The sequence below is a fragment of the Photinus pyralis genome, unplaced genomic scaffold (assembly GCF_008802855.1).
Source record: "Photinus pyralis isolate 1611_PpyrPB1 unplaced genomic scaffold, Ppyr1.3 Ppyr1.4_LG5, whole genome shotgun sequence".
NCBI lineage: Eukaryota > Metazoa > Arthropoda > Insecta > Coleoptera > Lampyridae > Photinus > Photinus pyralis.
The window spans coordinates 16,959,993-16,976,895 of record NW_022170596.1 but is presented as its reverse complement, the minus strand read 5'-3'; the positions used below and the strand labels follow the sequence as shown (position 1 = coordinate 16,976,895).

At 37.0% G+C, this 16,903-nt stretch overlaps 2 protein-coding genes and 1 long non-coding RNA gene across 6 annotated transcripts; 1 reads left to right on the top strand and 2 right to left on the bottom strand.

The window, feature by feature from the left end:
• Positions 1–900: 900 nt before the first annotated feature.
• Positions 901–4,318, bottom strand: LOC116171153. 2 transcript variants are annotated; one of them, XR_004145381.1, is made up of 5 exons: positions 3,861–4,318; positions 3,642–3,814; positions 3,428–3,594; positions 1,772–3,379; positions 901–1,716 (listed from the first exon to the last, which is right to left on the bottom strand). XR_004145381.1 is itself a non-coding variant. In XM_031487847.1 (4 exons), exons 1-4 carry the CDS (start codon positions 4,054–4,056, stop codon positions 3,175–3,177), a joined length of 741 nt encoding a protein of 246 aa, XP_031343707.1. In that variant the 5' UTR covers positions 4,057–4,318; the 3' UTR covers positions 901–3,174. The 2 variants fall into 2 exon arrangements, 1 of the variants encoding a protein (XP_031343707.1); XM_031487847.1 differs by having other exon boundaries at positions 901–3,379.
• A 2,193-nt stretch (positions 4,319–6,511) lies between these two features.
• LOC116170443 (serine/threonine-protein kinase PAK 1) lies at positions 6,512–15,078 on the bottom strand. 3 transcript variants are annotated; one of them, XM_031486852.1, is made up of 10 exons: positions 14,886–15,078; positions 14,442–14,710; positions 9,772–9,940; positions 9,553–9,722; positions 9,208–9,506; positions 8,986–9,163; positions 7,968–8,169; positions 7,800–7,915; positions 7,535–7,753; positions 6,512–7,484 (listed from the first exon to the last, which is right to left on the bottom strand). In XM_031486852.1, the coding sequence occupies exons 2-10, from the start codon at positions 14,706–14,708 to the stop codon at positions 7,401–7,403; spliced, it is 1,704 nt and encodes a 567-aa protein (XP_031342712.1). In that variant the 5' UTR covers positions 14,709–14,710; positions 14,886–15,078; the 3' UTR covers positions 6,512–7,400. The 3 variants fall into 3 exon arrangements, with proteins under 3 accessions (XP_031342712.1, XP_031342711.1, XP_031342713.1); XM_031486851.1 differs by having other exon boundaries at positions 14,442–14,713; positions 14,886–15,077; XM_031486853.1 differs by lacking the exons at positions 14,442–14,710; positions 14,886–15,078 and adding an exon at positions 14,039–14,167.
• Positions 12,367–14,041, top strand: LOC116170445. Its single transcript, XR_004145236.1, has 3 exons — positions 12,367–13,148; positions 13,216–13,275; positions 13,331–14,041. It is a non-coding gene; the product is annotated as an uncharacterized LOC116170445 (long non-coding RNA).
• Positions 15,079–16,903: the final 1,825 nt, after the last annotated feature.

Below are 16,903 nucleotides of genomic sequence, written 5' to 3'. Positions count from 1 at the left end.
CGCGCAAAAAAATTCCAAGGGTTTCTTGGTGCGTTTCTGAACCTGCAGAAGATCAAATCACCTTCCCAGGTTTATTTAGATTTCTATCCCCTTAAAAAGCTTAGTAGACATCGAAGATTTCTGGTACTCCCGAAGGAACTCTAGAATCTTCCTTGAGCTTTGTCTACCTTTTCTAAGCCAATCTTCATTCGACTATCTTTGAAAGGGATTAACATCTAAGAAGTCCTGGAAAACGTCTAGGTTCTTGAAAACTCTTGGTCCTTTTCAAGGGACCATAGGCTCTTCTTGGAGCTTTGAACCATTCTTGGTTCGACTATTGCTCTGAAAAGGAATAAACCTAAGATGTCCTGGAAAAGGTCTAGGTTCTTGAAAACTCTAGAAAGAATCCATACAATATGGAAATAGAAAATTCTGAAAAGCCCCTGAAATGCTTTTTTTTTCTCAGAACCTTGTAATCTTTTATTGAACAGTTTAAGAGTTCTCTAAGCCCTTCGCCACATTTCCTATGCCCAAATTCCGCAATTTTTCTAAATGGTCTACTCAGAGAGATTCAACCCTAAAATGTTCTAGTGTTTTCCCGAGCCCTTTCGAAATCCTGGGTGCTTTTTTTCTAAAACTTTTTTCGTTACATGTACTGTAATAGTGGTTTGGAAAGTCGTTGCAAATAACGTCAATATATGGTAGGCGCAGTCAAATAAAACCTGACCCGCGGTAAATTCTCCTCCATCTCTGCAGACATGAAACAGCGACCTTTCAAGTGCTTCTTCACGAGTCCAAAAACGTTGCACTGCAACATGTCCGGGCTGTATGGCGGGATGCTGGGGGATCTCCCACTCCTTAGTTTCGCTCCAGTGGTATGGGCTACAATTTTGTATAGAATAGGAATGATCAAGAACTGCATAGTTTATTATTTTTTTATTGTGTAAGTGAAAAACAAAAATTTGCGATTTTACAACTTCTGAAGTTGGCGAGCTAGGAAGAAAGTGTTTAGTGAAGTGTGGAAGAAAAATTTCGTATGTTTGTTATTTTTACCCTTAGAAGACACTGATTTTGAAATTTTTTTGAATGTTTTAGTTAAAAAAGTTTGTTTCGCACTATTCCAAATTTGGCTCTTAAAATTATGCACTTTGTCCAAGATAAGACTAAATCGCAATTAAACCATAAAGTGCTATACATCCTTGGAATTCAGAATGAAAGGGGCTTTAAGAATGTGATGTCGGAGTATCAGGGCCATTTAAAAAAATTAACAACCCCCACTTTAAAGAGCATTAAAAGTTGCTGTGTAGAAGTGTTTTTTTTCGCCAGAAAAAAATAGTTCGTAAAACCGAAAAAAAGTTTCAAAATATCTCAAAAAACCAATTTGTTTAAGGATTTCCAAACGCTATCTTCTTACACCTTTAATTTCGCAACTTTTCTCCCATTTACCCAAATTTATATCTCTTACTGGCCCTCTGTATCTTGGACGTAGTGTACAGATCCAATGAGCCAGGGTAGAACAGTTTGAGGATGCTCAATTCGAACAGACTAAACATAGTTTCATTTATTTACATCACTCCAGTCCAGAGTACTACCGGATCGGGTCGGCAACTATTGTATACAGGGTGTTAATACTCGTTACACCCGAAAACTGCACACTTATTAAAACAAACAAGTTTTCTTAGTTCCAATTTTTGATTTGGTGCCCCGGTTCGAAGTTATTGGCGTTCTTTTGCTTCTCTAAAAATCGTTGTAACTTCCTTACTTTAAAGATTATTGAAAAAAAAAAACTCACCTTTCTAAAACATCTGTATTAGCAATTATTTTTTTAAATAACAAAATGGCAATAACATTTTTTTCAATTTCAAGTTTCAAAATGGCCACCATTGGCGTCAGCATTTTTTAATGTTGATAGAGACCATCACAATGACAGCCTGCCTCTGTTTTACGATGTAGCTGTAGCCACGATTCTAGCCACTAGTTCTTCCTCTGTGTTCGCTGGTGTCTCGTATACAGAGGTTTTCATCTGACCCCAGAAAAAGAAGTCTGGTGGAGTTAAGTTGGGACTTCGGCTTGGCCACGCAACGGGACCTCTCCTTCCAATCCACTTCATTGGGTATTCCCGGTTTAGCAATGTGGTTACTTACCTATCGTGTGTATGAGCTGGTGCCCCATCATGTTGAAACTAAAGTCTCCATTTGATATATAATTTAAAAATAAGGGAAATAAAATAAAGTCATATTGACGTTATCTCGAATACACATGTCTAATTAAGTGGACTGTTTATTCTTCATCATCTCATTTGCAGAAAGTGATCCGAGAGGATTTTGTATTTCAGCCCCAGATTATAGTTTTATTCTTTTATTATATGCCATATTTGAAGTAACGTTACTTAGCAACTTTTGGTTTAATCGCCTTATTTTAGGATGTAAATCCAAAGTTCTGCTGTTTCATTGTGCAATGGCAGGTACTTCTATTTAAATGCTTTTTTTAGTTTGTTCATAATTATCTGTAATTAAAGTAAATGTCTAAAGCCTTTTTTTGGATAGATTGGAACAAATGTTTAGGACAAATATTGTAGAAGATAGCTTAGGGATTTTATAAATGTTTTAGTTTCAAGTGGTTATCAAAAAACCTTCTTTTGAAATTTTTGATCGCTCGCCATTTTCTTATTTGAAAAAATAAGAAATAATTGCAACCGCAAATGTTTTAGAGATCTGAAGGAAGGTTTTTTTTTGCAATAGTCCTTTAGATAAAGGAGTCATGACGATTTTTGGAAAAAACAGAACATCAATAAAGACATAGGACCAACTCAAAAATTGGAACTAAGAAAAGTCGTTTGCTAATTGCCATTTTCGGGTGTAACTACTAAGTATTAACACCCTGTATTTAGAAGAAAGACTCTCGGAAAAACTGGCATGGACAACTTTATAATTCCAGTAAGCGAAACAAGAGGGCGTAGTGACGCAATTTGGAAAACAATAACAAATCAGAAATTATCATTTAAAATATAGTTCCAAAACCATATGTGTTACAAGTACATTTGAAATTGATTGTGCTGATTATTGTGTTCTCAAAATGTCTATAAAGTTGTACTTAATATCGCAAAAAACTTTTACCAAGTGGTGACGTTCAGATAGTGAAATGCCACTCATAGATAAGAAAACATTATTGCCCATAAGTTACATTTAACAAAATTTAACAATTATGCTGTATATACATATATCGAAGCGAAGGTGTACCTTTAACATGTACGTTTAAATGGGGAAATACTTCTTGCAATGTTTCGTACTTTACTTCAACTAAATCTTTGTAACCCATTTTCTCGCAGGCCTTCTGTGAGGCAATTCCAGTGCACAAACTAAAACTGTATTTTAAACCCAAAGCCTCTCCTAACAAGTTGCTAAAATTCTATGTGTTACAATACTGCAAATCAGTTGCAATGTCTCACCGTGCTTTAACTAATTCTGTAGCAATCCCCAAACCTCTATATTTCGGATGGACACTGACACCGAACTCGTCTAAATAATCATCGATACAGAACCGCTCATATCGATTGTCTTGCTTCTCCATGTACGTAACTATGTCGAACAACGCTCTATAGCTCTTCCCATTGCACTAGAATTGAATATTACAATAAACATTTTGCGAAATAATTGAATTACATCATCGTCACAATCATGTACTTTGTGGTGATAGTAAAGTATGTATGCTCCAACGATTTCAGTTTCATTAGAATCACAGTTTTTAAGTGTGCAAATGAGCGTGCATTTATCGAATAAAGCCTTCCTCCAACAACTCAGCAAATTAGTTACGGATGTGCTATCGGCTGCAAAACCTGAAAGCAAAAAAATTTAGTAATGATCAATTTCTACGGTCTCTACCTAAGCAATTGAACAATGGTTCGTCTGCAATGAAATACTTGACCATAAAATCCAGGCACTTTGAGAACAAATTTTCGGGTAAATCTTGAATTTGAAATTCGTATGTCGTGCCGTCGCTGTTTGTTCTGGTAAATTGCGACCAGACCTTTGGGTAATGTAAGTCCGAGGGACGACACCATCGGGGGGAATCCATCATGGGAATGAGAAGTGACTGGTTCTATATTGGTGGGCACCCAAAATTTATATCTTCCTTGGCATTATTGCGCAATGTTTGACTGCGCCTGTCGTGTCGTGGAGCCTTGGAGAAGTGGTGGGTGAGTCATGATTGCAGTATGGTCCATTTTTGTCCTATTTGACCATTATGTATGACTTTTTGCCACTTTGTAGCCACTCTGCTGTAGGTTAGGTTAGATTTGTGATGGCAAAATGTAAGACTGGTCATGGTCTACTTGATGTTGCTGTGTCTAACGTCTGTTTCATGTCATGCTAGTGCGTATAGTGCTTCATGTTTTTTTCGCCACGCCTCTAATAACAAAGCGCACGCAACAGTGGATAGGATAGTGATCATTAAATCCGAGCTATAGGGCGGGTGTCTTAATTCTCTGAAGTTCATCAATGACTCGTTGAACTATATATACACTTTGTGCATCCTGCAATACTCGTAGCAGTATAAAATTTTATAAAAATCCTCTTAGAGTTTTCTTAAAACCTCTACTTAAAGCTTAGAGTATTTGTAAAATCTTTATACCTTAAGATCATCTTGGATTCTTATGAGAATATTCTCGAAATTTTCTGAGAATCTTTTTAGAGCATTTTGTGATTTTTTAAAACTTGTAGATACAATACAGAACTCTCACAACGTTAAAATGTATATTAGAATCTTCTTTAGAACGTAAGTAGAATCTTGTAAAATTTATCTTGTACTCTTCTTATGTCTTTAGAATCAGCTCCAAATTTTCCTAGAATCTCCGAATTTTGTTTGAATCATTTTAGAATCCTCTTTGTTTTAGTTAACTTGACAATTTTTTTCGATCTGTATTTATTTAGCTAGGAAAGGTCCAGAGACTCGCCTGTCTCGGAGTCAGTGGAACCTTGAAAACTTTGGCCATGAAGGCACTTTTGGGAGTAGAGCCTTTACACTGTGGCTGTGGAGGCAGAGGCTCAGAAGGCTCTTCCATACGGCTAAATGATTTGGACAAGTGGAAGGATCGAGGTAGCCTTACGCACGGGCCAATCTGGGAGGAAACCTTCAGATCCGATCCCCTTTCAAGAAGGGATGTGATCCGAACGATCTTACTGAGACCGAAGAGTCATAATCACTTTCCCGGACAGGGAGCAGTGGTGAGCTCAGATCCATATATTCCTCAAACCTGAGGGGCTCGTGTGGTTTACAGACGGGTCCCTAACAGAAAGGGGAACGGGCATGGGTCTATAATATGGTGATTGACAGAGAGCTGACGTCAGTTTCTCCCTTGGTCGGCATATCACAGTGTTTCAGAAAGAGATGTTAGCCATTATGACCTATGCACAGGAGAATAACCTCCGTAGAGCCGTAGAGGTTACTGTAATAAGCATATGCGGCGCTGATCTTGGGTGCCAGCGCATTGCGGAATAGGGGACAACTACAGGGCGGACGAGCTGGCTCGTGAAGGCAGTAGTGGGGTCTGGCTAATCTGGATTTTAAAGTGCTAATAACCCAAAATAATAATCAGCTTCTTTATAGTTGCACTTAAATTACTATTTAAACGACACTGGATTCGTTGTAATTTCAGATGTAATATTGGCTCTTTGATGGTGGAAATAGTCTCTTTAACTGGTACTGTGAAACAAAACGATAAACAAAAGATAGTCCCAACAGTCTGACCAAGTTTCTTCGTACACTAACACGATTCCGCTCAATTCGACATAAAGATTCATTTTGAACAACGTATAAGATAAAATCTCGATGAGTAACACACTTTTTTACAGAACTTTACAACTGGCAAGTCGAACTGTCTTGCAACAATTCGCTTATATACGGCGAATCGCCAAAACAAAACAATGTTCACTCAGTCAAAAAAATCTTCCATTAACATCCACCACCAAACAAACGATTCACGTCTTCCTCTGCTATTTAAAATATTCTTTCCTACTCGAATTTGCGTCATTGGGACCAGCTTATCTGGAAACTAATTAGCTTACGCAACAACCACAGGTTTCTTATGGCAACGACCGGATTTAAATTTCATAACTTGAACAAAACATTATTTCCAAAAGAGCAATAAAATACTACGCAATTATTTAAACAAAATTAAGCAAGAAATAATTCTTAAACAAAACCACATTGACTTCAAATACCACGATCGGAATTGTGTTCAATCTCAAATGATAAGCACATTTAACCGCAAAATTTGAAATTCATAATACAGAATAACCCAACATTGCTGCAGGTGCCGATACCAAATAAAACGTCCACATGGCGTACTTTACACAATATATCGAGGTTGTTGAGAAAGGAATTTAAAAAAAAAACGCTAAGCTTAAGTAGTCCTTCGCAAAACTACCCTCTAGCACTCTCTCCCTTCCCTTAGTCCTCGATATAAATTGCAATAAATAACACTAATACATAGGAAGAGAACTTTATATAAAATAATTTCAACTACAGTCCTTTGTTAAATATAAAATGATTTATTTATTAGATACCACACTTCGTACATTTTAAACCTAATTGGCAACAATGCACAAAGTACTATAATAATGTTCTAGCGCAATCACGTTATGAAATATATTCATTCATAAATACTAGTGCAAAAATACTATACCTAATTTCTTCATTCACTCATTTACAACTACTATAGGTAGGTATACACTTTCGACAAGTTGAACGTTATTGTATTTAATACTTTTTTTTTTGTATGAAACTTAAAATGCGAAAAATGTCACGAATAATGTAATAACGAAACAACATGTTGAAAGATGTCATATATGCACTCATAATTTTTTTTTAAATAATCTAGTATGAGCATCAAGGTCTACAAAGTAATTCATTTCTTCTTGTCAGAAGGTTGCAAATGATACAAGCATTTTTTTTCTATGGTAAAACAATCTGTGGTGAAGCATAACCGAAAAATGCCCAAGCTTTGGTAGTACAATATAAAATCGGCCTCTATTCATCATATGCAACTTTCCTGATACTCCTGTACTAATAAAATTTATGATGTTTAACATCGGATAAACAAAATATGTAATGGGAGATTAAAACGTTATCACGCACAAAAATTTATTTAACAAAAATGAAACGTTTAATTTCCCATCGAAAATAAAATGTAAACTATTTACAAATATATAAAATTATGATGCAATGCTGCTTATTATTGTGAAATTAGGCACACGTCATTCGTCACTATTAAATGCTTTGTCCTATTTTATAAATACTATGATCCATACAACTAGAACTATCTAACAACGTACAACCGCATAAGATGTCAAGAGAGGAAGGGGGAAATAATTCTAGTTATATGGCTCGTTATAGTCTCTTGCCTGCGGCCGGTGTAGCTACCGCTAGTGACCCTTAGCTGCATCTTTCGCCGCGAGGATTAGTGGCGTTAGGCTGGCCAATGGCCGGGCAGATTTCAAAAACTGGTGCTACAAAATGGAAGTTAGACTGACATACACAGAATTTTCCCACGGCAAACCTTTAGAAGATCACGCGCCGACGATCGCTTGTCAACCTCGACGGCTAAACATTGGTCTAAAAAATCTTGGAAGGCAGGGGATAATTTGTCTTTCTCCTTAATCTCCGGTTTACCGTTGGTCGCGATAAGATAAAGCGCCCTTAATGGATTCTCGTTTAAATACGGAGGCTCCCCTTCGATCATTTCAATAGCCATTATTCCTAACGACCAGACGTCTACCTACAAATTTCGTTTACGCGCGGTAGTTACGAAAGCGAAGATTTACCTTCGGGCCGTACTGTTTCCTAGTCACAACTTCCGGCGCCATCCAATACGGTGTACCTACCATCGTCGTCCTTTTAGATTGCTCGGGACTAATTTGTGCACAGAAACCGAAATCAGCTAAAACAGGTTGCGTTATCGGACTTTACCGTGATGTGTTAAAAGGATTTACTTAATTTAACGGATCCATCTAGGCCGAGCAAAATATTGTCAGACTTTATGTCTCTATGAATCACCTGATTGCTATGAAGGAACTCAAGTGCTTGTAATACTTCCCTACATACGGCAGCTATCTGACCCTCATCCATACATGTCTCGGTCACAACGTCCGTCAACGATCCACCAGGTAAATATTCCATCACAACCCATAATTCCTGTAAATTGAATGATTTAAATTAGTACTAATAGTGGGAAGAACGAAGCTATCGCCCCGTACAAGTGGCAGTTACAGTGGATAACGAAATTAAATTACTGGAGTTCGTAATATCAGTTTTCGTCAAAATATGAAAAGCGGCGGCAAGAGTGTATGGAAGAGCATCCTGTCCAAGAATGAGAATGAAATGTAGAGATATACCGGGTGGTCCCTTTAGAATTAAATAAGTATTTTTTTGAATTTGTATTTTGTTCAGCATAGGAAAATTTACACATATACCGCTTCATAGCGAACGTGAAATATATGTCTGGCGATAACCAGCAAGAAACGCATTGTGAGTGTGGTTGCAATGATCTCTTGGCCCTTATAAGTTTCGTTTCATTCTGTTTAAAGCTGAGCATGTGACAAAAATTCTTCCGTATTTTTACCACGCGAGATTCAAATAGCGGAAGAAGTGGGAGAGCTCTCTCATATGGATTGTATCGCCCTATGTTCCCTGCACTATAAAATCAAGGTGAGACGCACTATAGACTCATCTAGTCCTGGAAAAGACCTACAAAGATTTGGGAAAACTAAAAGCCCAGGAAAGCATATTATTGGATACTGAAAAGGGCTCTCGATCAGTTTGTAATGGTAAATTGCTAGGGCTAGACAGTATTGAAAAGGCCCAAGAATGCCCTGAAACCACTAATAAGACCTTGGAAAACACTTGTGTGACCCTCCGTAGTATTCAGTCTTTCTGTAAAACCTACTAACACTTTCTAAGCCCCCCCCCCCCCAATTTCTTGCACGGATTTGAACATAAATCTCTACAAACCTCCGAAACAAGGTAGCTATCCAAATAATTTACAACGTTCATATGCTTGTTCTCTCGCATGACTAGAATTTCATTAATAATTAACTCCTTCTTCGGCTGTTGCGATAGGTTCATTTGTTTTATAGCTACCTCCACACCCGTCGACGTTTCAATTGCCGTATATACCGTACCCGAAGCTCTAAAAGACAAATATCAAACAGGAACTGGGCTCTTGTGGCTTACCCTTGTCCGATTTTCTCCATTTTCGCGTACTTTCTATTAGGATCGCCGACCGACACTATACTCCTAAGTTTCTCTAAAATTTCATCGTCTGTCATCTTTTTCTTTCTCTTCTCCGACGCCGCCCTCGATATTTCGGAGCCTGCTTGATTTTTATTCCTATCTAACATCGGTGCGCCGGGTGGGGTGTTTGCGTTGGTGACGTGTGTCGGTGTCGTATGTACGGGGCTTAAACTGTGCGTAGGCGTATGAGTACTGTTATTTGTCGTCGTATTTTGAACTTCTTCGATCGGTTTGGTGTACTATAAATTTGTGATAAAATTCCGTCTAATAAGACAGCGTACTTACAATGCTCTTAGTTCGTTCGGGTCGGCTCGCAATTGGAGGAGGAGGTGGTTCATCTTCCGCTTCCGAATTAACGACATGTACTGGGCTATGATAAGACTGGATTGTTCCCTCCGCCTCTGTTGGTGTTGTACTGCTCGGACTGGAACTCGATACTCGACTCAATGACGAACCTACAAAAGAAAAACGGTCACAAATCGATGTGCTTTGACACGAAGGTACCTGAGTGGGTCGTTGCAGTGGCTTTTGTCATGTACTTCGTGCTAGGCGTTTCTTTAGAGCTATTGTCGTACCAATTAAGAACATCTAATACGGCTTGCGGATTCTTCTTCTGTTCTTGTTTGCTGATGTTCGAATTCATCAACAGACGAGACCATGCTTCCGGCATTCCCTGATGACAACAATCAACGTATTATTAAATCGATTAGGAATAAAATTGAGTTGTGTAAGTGTTGTGAAAAACAGTGACTTCGCCATGAAATAAATTAGCGCAAAAGGTATTGAGATACTAAAACGCTATCTAAAACTAACTTGCAACTAAACAAAAACATGCATTACTTACTTTCAGTGGCAGCTTGTAAAATAAAATGTGGAATTAATTAAAATTAATAAGCAAAACAAGCGCCTACACGTTTCCTTACAATTTACTCACTTGTTCGTAAAGACTTTCAAGAATATTCTGTATTCGTACGTAAGTTTCACTAGGACTAGTGGTGAAACGACACATATAAGCTTGCAGAAATATTGAAGCGCATAATCAGATCCAATTTCAAATGTACCCTTAAATGCTGTTCACAAATTTCATTATCATAAACAGACGTCACACTAACTCTGGAGTGGGCAATAAAGATCATTTACTTTACAGTGGGGCGCCACAAGGATCACCATTCAAACCGCTTTTCTCTTTGTTGTAAAAATGTAAATTTGAGCAAATTTCACAAACGAAGAAAAATTTGATATGTTGACATGTTATATCTTGTGTAACTGCTGAGCAGGTATTTGAGATAGCAGAATAATAAGTCCCTTTATTTATCACAGTAATTTAAATTCCGAGCGGTATCTTGACCTGCTGCAGACTGAATTGGAAGACGCGTTGGATGAATCACCTCTAGCAATAATTAACAACTGATGGTTTCAGCAAGATGGTGCCCCAGCGCATATCTCAAGAAATGTTAGTTAGACTTTTTCCTGTGGGGTTATGTAACAAATCAAGTGTATGACTTGACTTTTGAAAATAAAGAACAATAATTGGCATCGGTTATAGCAGCAGATAACACAATCTCCTCACTTGGTTCTAGAAAATAATGAGAAATTGTTTGAACACTTGCAGTAATCTTTGAATTCTTTTTCCAACGCCTACTAGATTAAGAACCTACAAAAATATTAAAATTTATTTTTGTTTTTTGGCAATGTGTGATACATAGTTGAATTTGTAATAAAAAATGCTACCATATACAAGGTGTTTGTATTTTTGTGGTCATACAAAAAAATCTCGCAAAAAATGAAGTCAATAATGATCACTCGGAAACATAAACAGATAAATAATTATGAATTTCTGCGATTTGTATATAAATATACTCTAAATAGTGCAACTTTTTCCTAATTTAAACCACACTGTATATTTTACCGTTTTCAAGATTCCCGTGTTGTGCATTCAAATCTTGAGTATGGTCATATGGGAAAAATGTGCACCTTTTATTATTATGCACTCAAAGGCAAATAAATAGAAAGCGGCACATATTAACAGTAACGATATCAGAGTAATCTGATAACAGATCTGATGGTAGCAAATCTGAAACTAGCGCAAATGAATCACCACGAGATGCAATAACTGGGGGGGGGGGATTAATGTTTGACCTAGAGCAAAACCAATGACACTTCTCCACAGCAACTTTTAAGGCTCTCTAAGGTAGCGTTGTTAATGTTTTAATCCAACGTTTCGTCTTTGCGGAACCATCATCAAATTTTCCTTATCATATAATATGGTCTGTCCACGATTGGTCTGGTCAACTGTATTTTCGTTTAAAATATGGCCCTGTTATTCCGATAATAAGCCTTCAAGCCCTTTTTGTTCTGAATTCAATTGTATATAGCATTTCATGGTTTAATTGTGCTTAAACTTTTTTCGGATGGAATTTTCAGGGATCTCAGGAAAGCGGGTGACCTCCAAAGTATAATGTCATGGATAATTGGATATGGAAACATCCTTTATTTTAAAAGACGGACAAAAATAGAGCTAGGTGTCTGGAGCTCAATTTTAAAGAGAAAATCACTGGTACAAAATTAATTCTGCTAATCATTTGGCCGCTAGGGAGCGCTTCTGGAATTTAGTCAATTTCTTGAATGCCCTATAACCGTGCCCTTACTATTAAATTGGCAAAATCTTTCTTAGATCACTGTTTTATGTGGAATCCATCTCGATGCGCAGTTTTTATTATACCGTTCTAAACTACATTTTTTGATACGGACCACCCTATACACTTTGCAGTTCTTAAAAAAGCGTATAATTACTAAATTTTGATGTATCACTTGTTATACGTACATATTTACATTAAACATTATTGCGTTTTATACATTAAAATATTTACATTTACATTGTGATATGTCAACATTCAGTTTAGGGTCGTGTAAAAATCAAATGCCCAGTATAAATGCTGTGTATCGCGATGGATTCTACATAAAAAAGATACATAGGAAAGAAATCAATTATCTTTAACAACAAGAAAGTTATAGGTAATTAAAGAAATTGACTAAATTCAAGAAACGCCCACCGGCCAAACGATTAAAGAGCTGAATTCTGTTTGCACCAGTGGTTTTCTCTTTAAAATTGAGCTCCAGAAATCTAGGTCCATTTTTTTCTCTTAAAATAAAGGGTGTTGCCATAAGAAAGTGTCCAATTTGGACCACCCTGTTTATAGAATCTCTAAACAAATTTATTCCTTAGGAAGAAAACAGTGTCATGAGCGAGTCTTCTACAATGGTGAGACATCACAACTCGAGGTAAGCTCAACCTTGGGAGAGCCGAAGTCAGAACTGACTGATCAGGAGAAGTCCAAGGTCATCTCGGACCCTACAAAGGATATAAATGGCAGCGATCACATGCAAGCACTCCTTCCCTTGCAGTGAAACATGTTGAAGAGGGTACTTTCACAGAACCTGCAGCAGCAGTGAAAATGACTATGTACCACCTTAAGTACTCGGAGGTCCAGCTGACGACATTTGCCGTCTCCTAATGTGAGCGAGATCCCAGACGGAGATAAAGCCTTTGCGGTTCTTCAAAGCAGTCGCTATGTAGGAAACATGGGCTTGGCACTCATACAACAACCATGAATGGACTAACCTGTGATCTAGGAGGTGCCAAAGGTCAAGTCATTAATAATCACAATACAACCTCGAACATTTATTCTAGTTAGGAAGAACCTTGAAGTTGAATTTTTGTTCTAACTACATAAAAACTATACAAAGCCGATGGAATACTAAAGAGAAGAAACGAAGAATAATTCAAATTATCTTCCTTTCGATTTCCGCCAAGCAATTCTTTTGCTGCAATGCAAATTCCCACCATACCATTTGGGGAAACACCTGCTGTAACCGACGAGGTGAGTCCCTTCTCGATTTTACTCTTACTAACAATTCAATTAATTGTCTGTTTATTCGAACCCAAAGTGAGACCCGGATAGACTCTTCACGTCAGGTTTGTCTATTGGTGCCCAAGATTTATTTCAGGTATTAATTAAAGTGTTTGTAATAAATTCTTTGGAATTTTCGGAGGTTATCATAGTCCATAGAATTACTCCTCCAGGACTCTATGAAGGTTGCTGTCCCAAATTCGAGAAACTGCCTGGTGGAACAAAGAACTGAAAAAGGCTAGATGAGAAATCAGACACAACAGTTAAAAAACCACAAACTACCACAAATCGCAAATAGATTAAGACTGCTAAGGCAGAATTTTCGAGGAGAAATTAAGTTAACTTGAGAAATGGGGTGCACACAGTACACTAGGTGCCCTAAAAAGCCAGATGGTAGTCACACGACTATGGAGTATGATTCACTATTACACTCTGGTCGACACTCAGTTCCCGGAATTCCCGAACTGTCCCAATTGCCGTACAAAACAATGATACACCCTTGAGTCACCTAGGACATTGACAGCAATCAAGTGCAGTTAGCAAAATATGAAGGGTCCGCAGTACATAGCCAATTTGTACATCACAGGAGTACTGTTGTAAAATTCCCATAATTTATTTGTTGTGAATATTCAGGAACTTATGGGAATTTTCTGTAATATTTATTTGTCTTTTAGAAAAGAGACTATTCTATATTAATTTCAATACCCCAAAGACAGAATAATGAACTTATATCAGACTTTTGTCTTTTAAATTGTTTGATCAGTTCTAAAATAATGAATCCATAGCAAAAAATGTTAATTATATGAACGTGAAAAGAATGTAAGAAAATAAATAAACAACTACAAGTATTGAATGCTTACCATCCCCATGTTGTCAGCTAATACGACTAGGTAACCGATTTAAAAATACAATACCCCAAAGAACAATACACCAGATAATTTAAATTCGTGTCAAGTTTTGGAACAAGACACCATAAATATTAATTGCAGACAATATTTTTAGCACATAACATGTCGCAAACTAAATCCAACAATAAAACAAGAAAAACATCCATAAAAAAAATAGTATAGGAAAGCACAGTTTCTAATTATCACAATATCGAATATCGACTCCTAGAAAAAACCGCTGTTATTACTTATACATTATATGAAATTCAATCATCTTATGACTCATGCGTTAATTATTTACGCAAGACACTTCAATAATTCTGCAAAACAAGTAATTCCTCGCACATCATAGTGTTACCGTAGTGTGTAGACTTACCGTGAATTCACCCGATACCGGATCGAAGCCGACGTGAACCGTATGCTCGAAGTTAGTAGGATATGATATATTAGGTTTATCGGACATGTGCAACGTCGACTTGTTGCTTTTCATTTTCGATTTTAAAGTCTTCTTCTTACGTTCGGCATCCTCCGGTTCTTTGGGCAACGGTCGGTCGACCGCCAATGCGTTGTTACTCAGGTCGGTTCCCCTATTAGACGTTAAGCGTACAGGAGGAGCGGGTGGTTTTTCTTCATCTGAAGACATATCTGCTGGAAAAAAGAAGCGAGCTAAATGCGAGGTGCCGAGAGCCGGTGCAGGCTTGGCAAAGGTGTATGCTGGGCATATCAAATGGGAGTGGGTGCGCCTTGTATGCGTCAGCGGCCCTTTCTTTTCCAAGACCTACACACCATTTCTATTCTAGCATAATCTTACAATATTTACCTCCAGATAACAGGCACTAGGAGGAATAATTACACCAAATTATAATAACATCTATTCTTAAACTACCGTCCACAATTAAACCGCCACATTTATTGAGTATAATAAAATAAATCCAGTTAAAGAATACCGATTACATTTTGTACACCGTTCGCCATTAGTGTCAAAGGTGTCAACTCGGGTGAACGTTTTCCTTTTTTCTTTCTATTTTCTTCTACTTGCACCGGTGTCTGGGGTAAAAAAAAATCCGTATGTCTTTACTAGGACATGACTAGCAAATTTTATATTTATGTTGGTGGAACTGGGTGAGGCGATTTCGACTCTTTATAAATTTAATACCGATATCAATTTTGGTGAACAGGCTTTTAGATCCTTTAAGGATTTGTGAAAGACTAAAGGTCTATATTTAGTGTTTCAAAACCTTTAAATATCGTTAAGGTGAGCGAGTCTTTAATTTTCTTAAGAGGGTCACTCCTACTCCTGCCGATAGATGGCGAAAGAGTAAATTTTAAGCATACAAATAAGTCTTTTGAACATTGTAATCGATATAGAAAGGTTTGTCTTATAGGTATTAAAGGATATCAAGCAAATCGATAGCAAAATAACCGATAAATCGCAATGCAAAGTTTAATGACAAATGATTTTTATGTGTCCAAGGAGCGACAATCTGTATTTTAATACAGAAGTGAATTGCACACTTGGATATCGAAGCGAGTAATATTAAATAAGATTTGTATGCTTTTTTTTTTAATTTGAGATGTCGCTTTAAGCAAACAAGAAATCCCTTGTCTAAGAGAAATCCGAATTTAATTTATTTACCTACAGATTTGCCATTGATCGACTGCCCGCCTATTAGTGGGCCTATACGTGGAATTTTGAGTCGGTATCTACATTATTCTTACAGAAAAAAAGGTGTCGTCTACGGGTTATACGATACTATTAGTGTATGGGATCATTTAAGAGATTATACGTCTTTCTTGTAAAAGCCTGGTAAGCCTCTGAGGGCCTTTAAAAGCTTCCAATAGCCGTAAAACATAATGTCTTTGAGAGCTCACGCTTTAACAATTATTGTGTCTTTCTTTGAGAGCTTTTAATCTGTAAGAACATTAAGAAGAAGAGTTATGTATATGAGATTTTTTTAACGTACCTATTAGGTTTTCAAGTGCTCAAAGGTTTCTAAGAGTCATCACGAGTTTAACAAACTTACTTGTTTTTAAGAAACTGTATTACTTACCTAAAGTTTTTGAAGCAATGCAATACTTACCGAAACGGGAAACTAAGGTATACTAAGAGGTCCTTTGTTCTGCTCTTGATAAGCTGAAGCAATAAAACAAAGGACAGGGTAGAATATAAACAAGAATTGATATCACAATCGATGGTAATTTAATAAGTGATCTCAAAATATTACAAATAGGTCACTGTAAATATATCTAGATCTGAAATGTCAACATTTAAATTTAAATCAATTTTTAGCAATAAAAAGGTGGATCAGTAGGCTTCCGCATAAAACAACGGAGCTATACTTTGATAAATTGAATAATTACATTCGATAGTATCGAAATCCAGTATATGTAATCTAACATACCAATGAGTAGACGAAATTTTGAAAAAATTACCTTTAATGGCCTTTTGAGCTCAGAAAGACGCTTTTCTGCATTATCTGTAACAAATAACCCCACAAACAAACAAACAAGAGGGATATAGTGAATAGTGCGGCACAAAATATTGCAGTGGCAATGGCTAACGTCTGGACACTAAGAATTCGTATACTAAATTCACAATTAATGCTCAATAAGAACAATAATTCAAATGACTTTACACTAACAACAGCAAAATTTTGATCGACCACGCATCGTCCGTACAAATCGGTGATAACAAAAACATAAACGGGAAGTTAAATCAAGAGAAAGTACTTTACGATGCCCAAATAACTACATTTCTATACAACAGCATAATTAATTCAACATGTAAACAAGATCGTACCTATGCACAAATTCTTCGGGGTGACACAAGTAACGTAG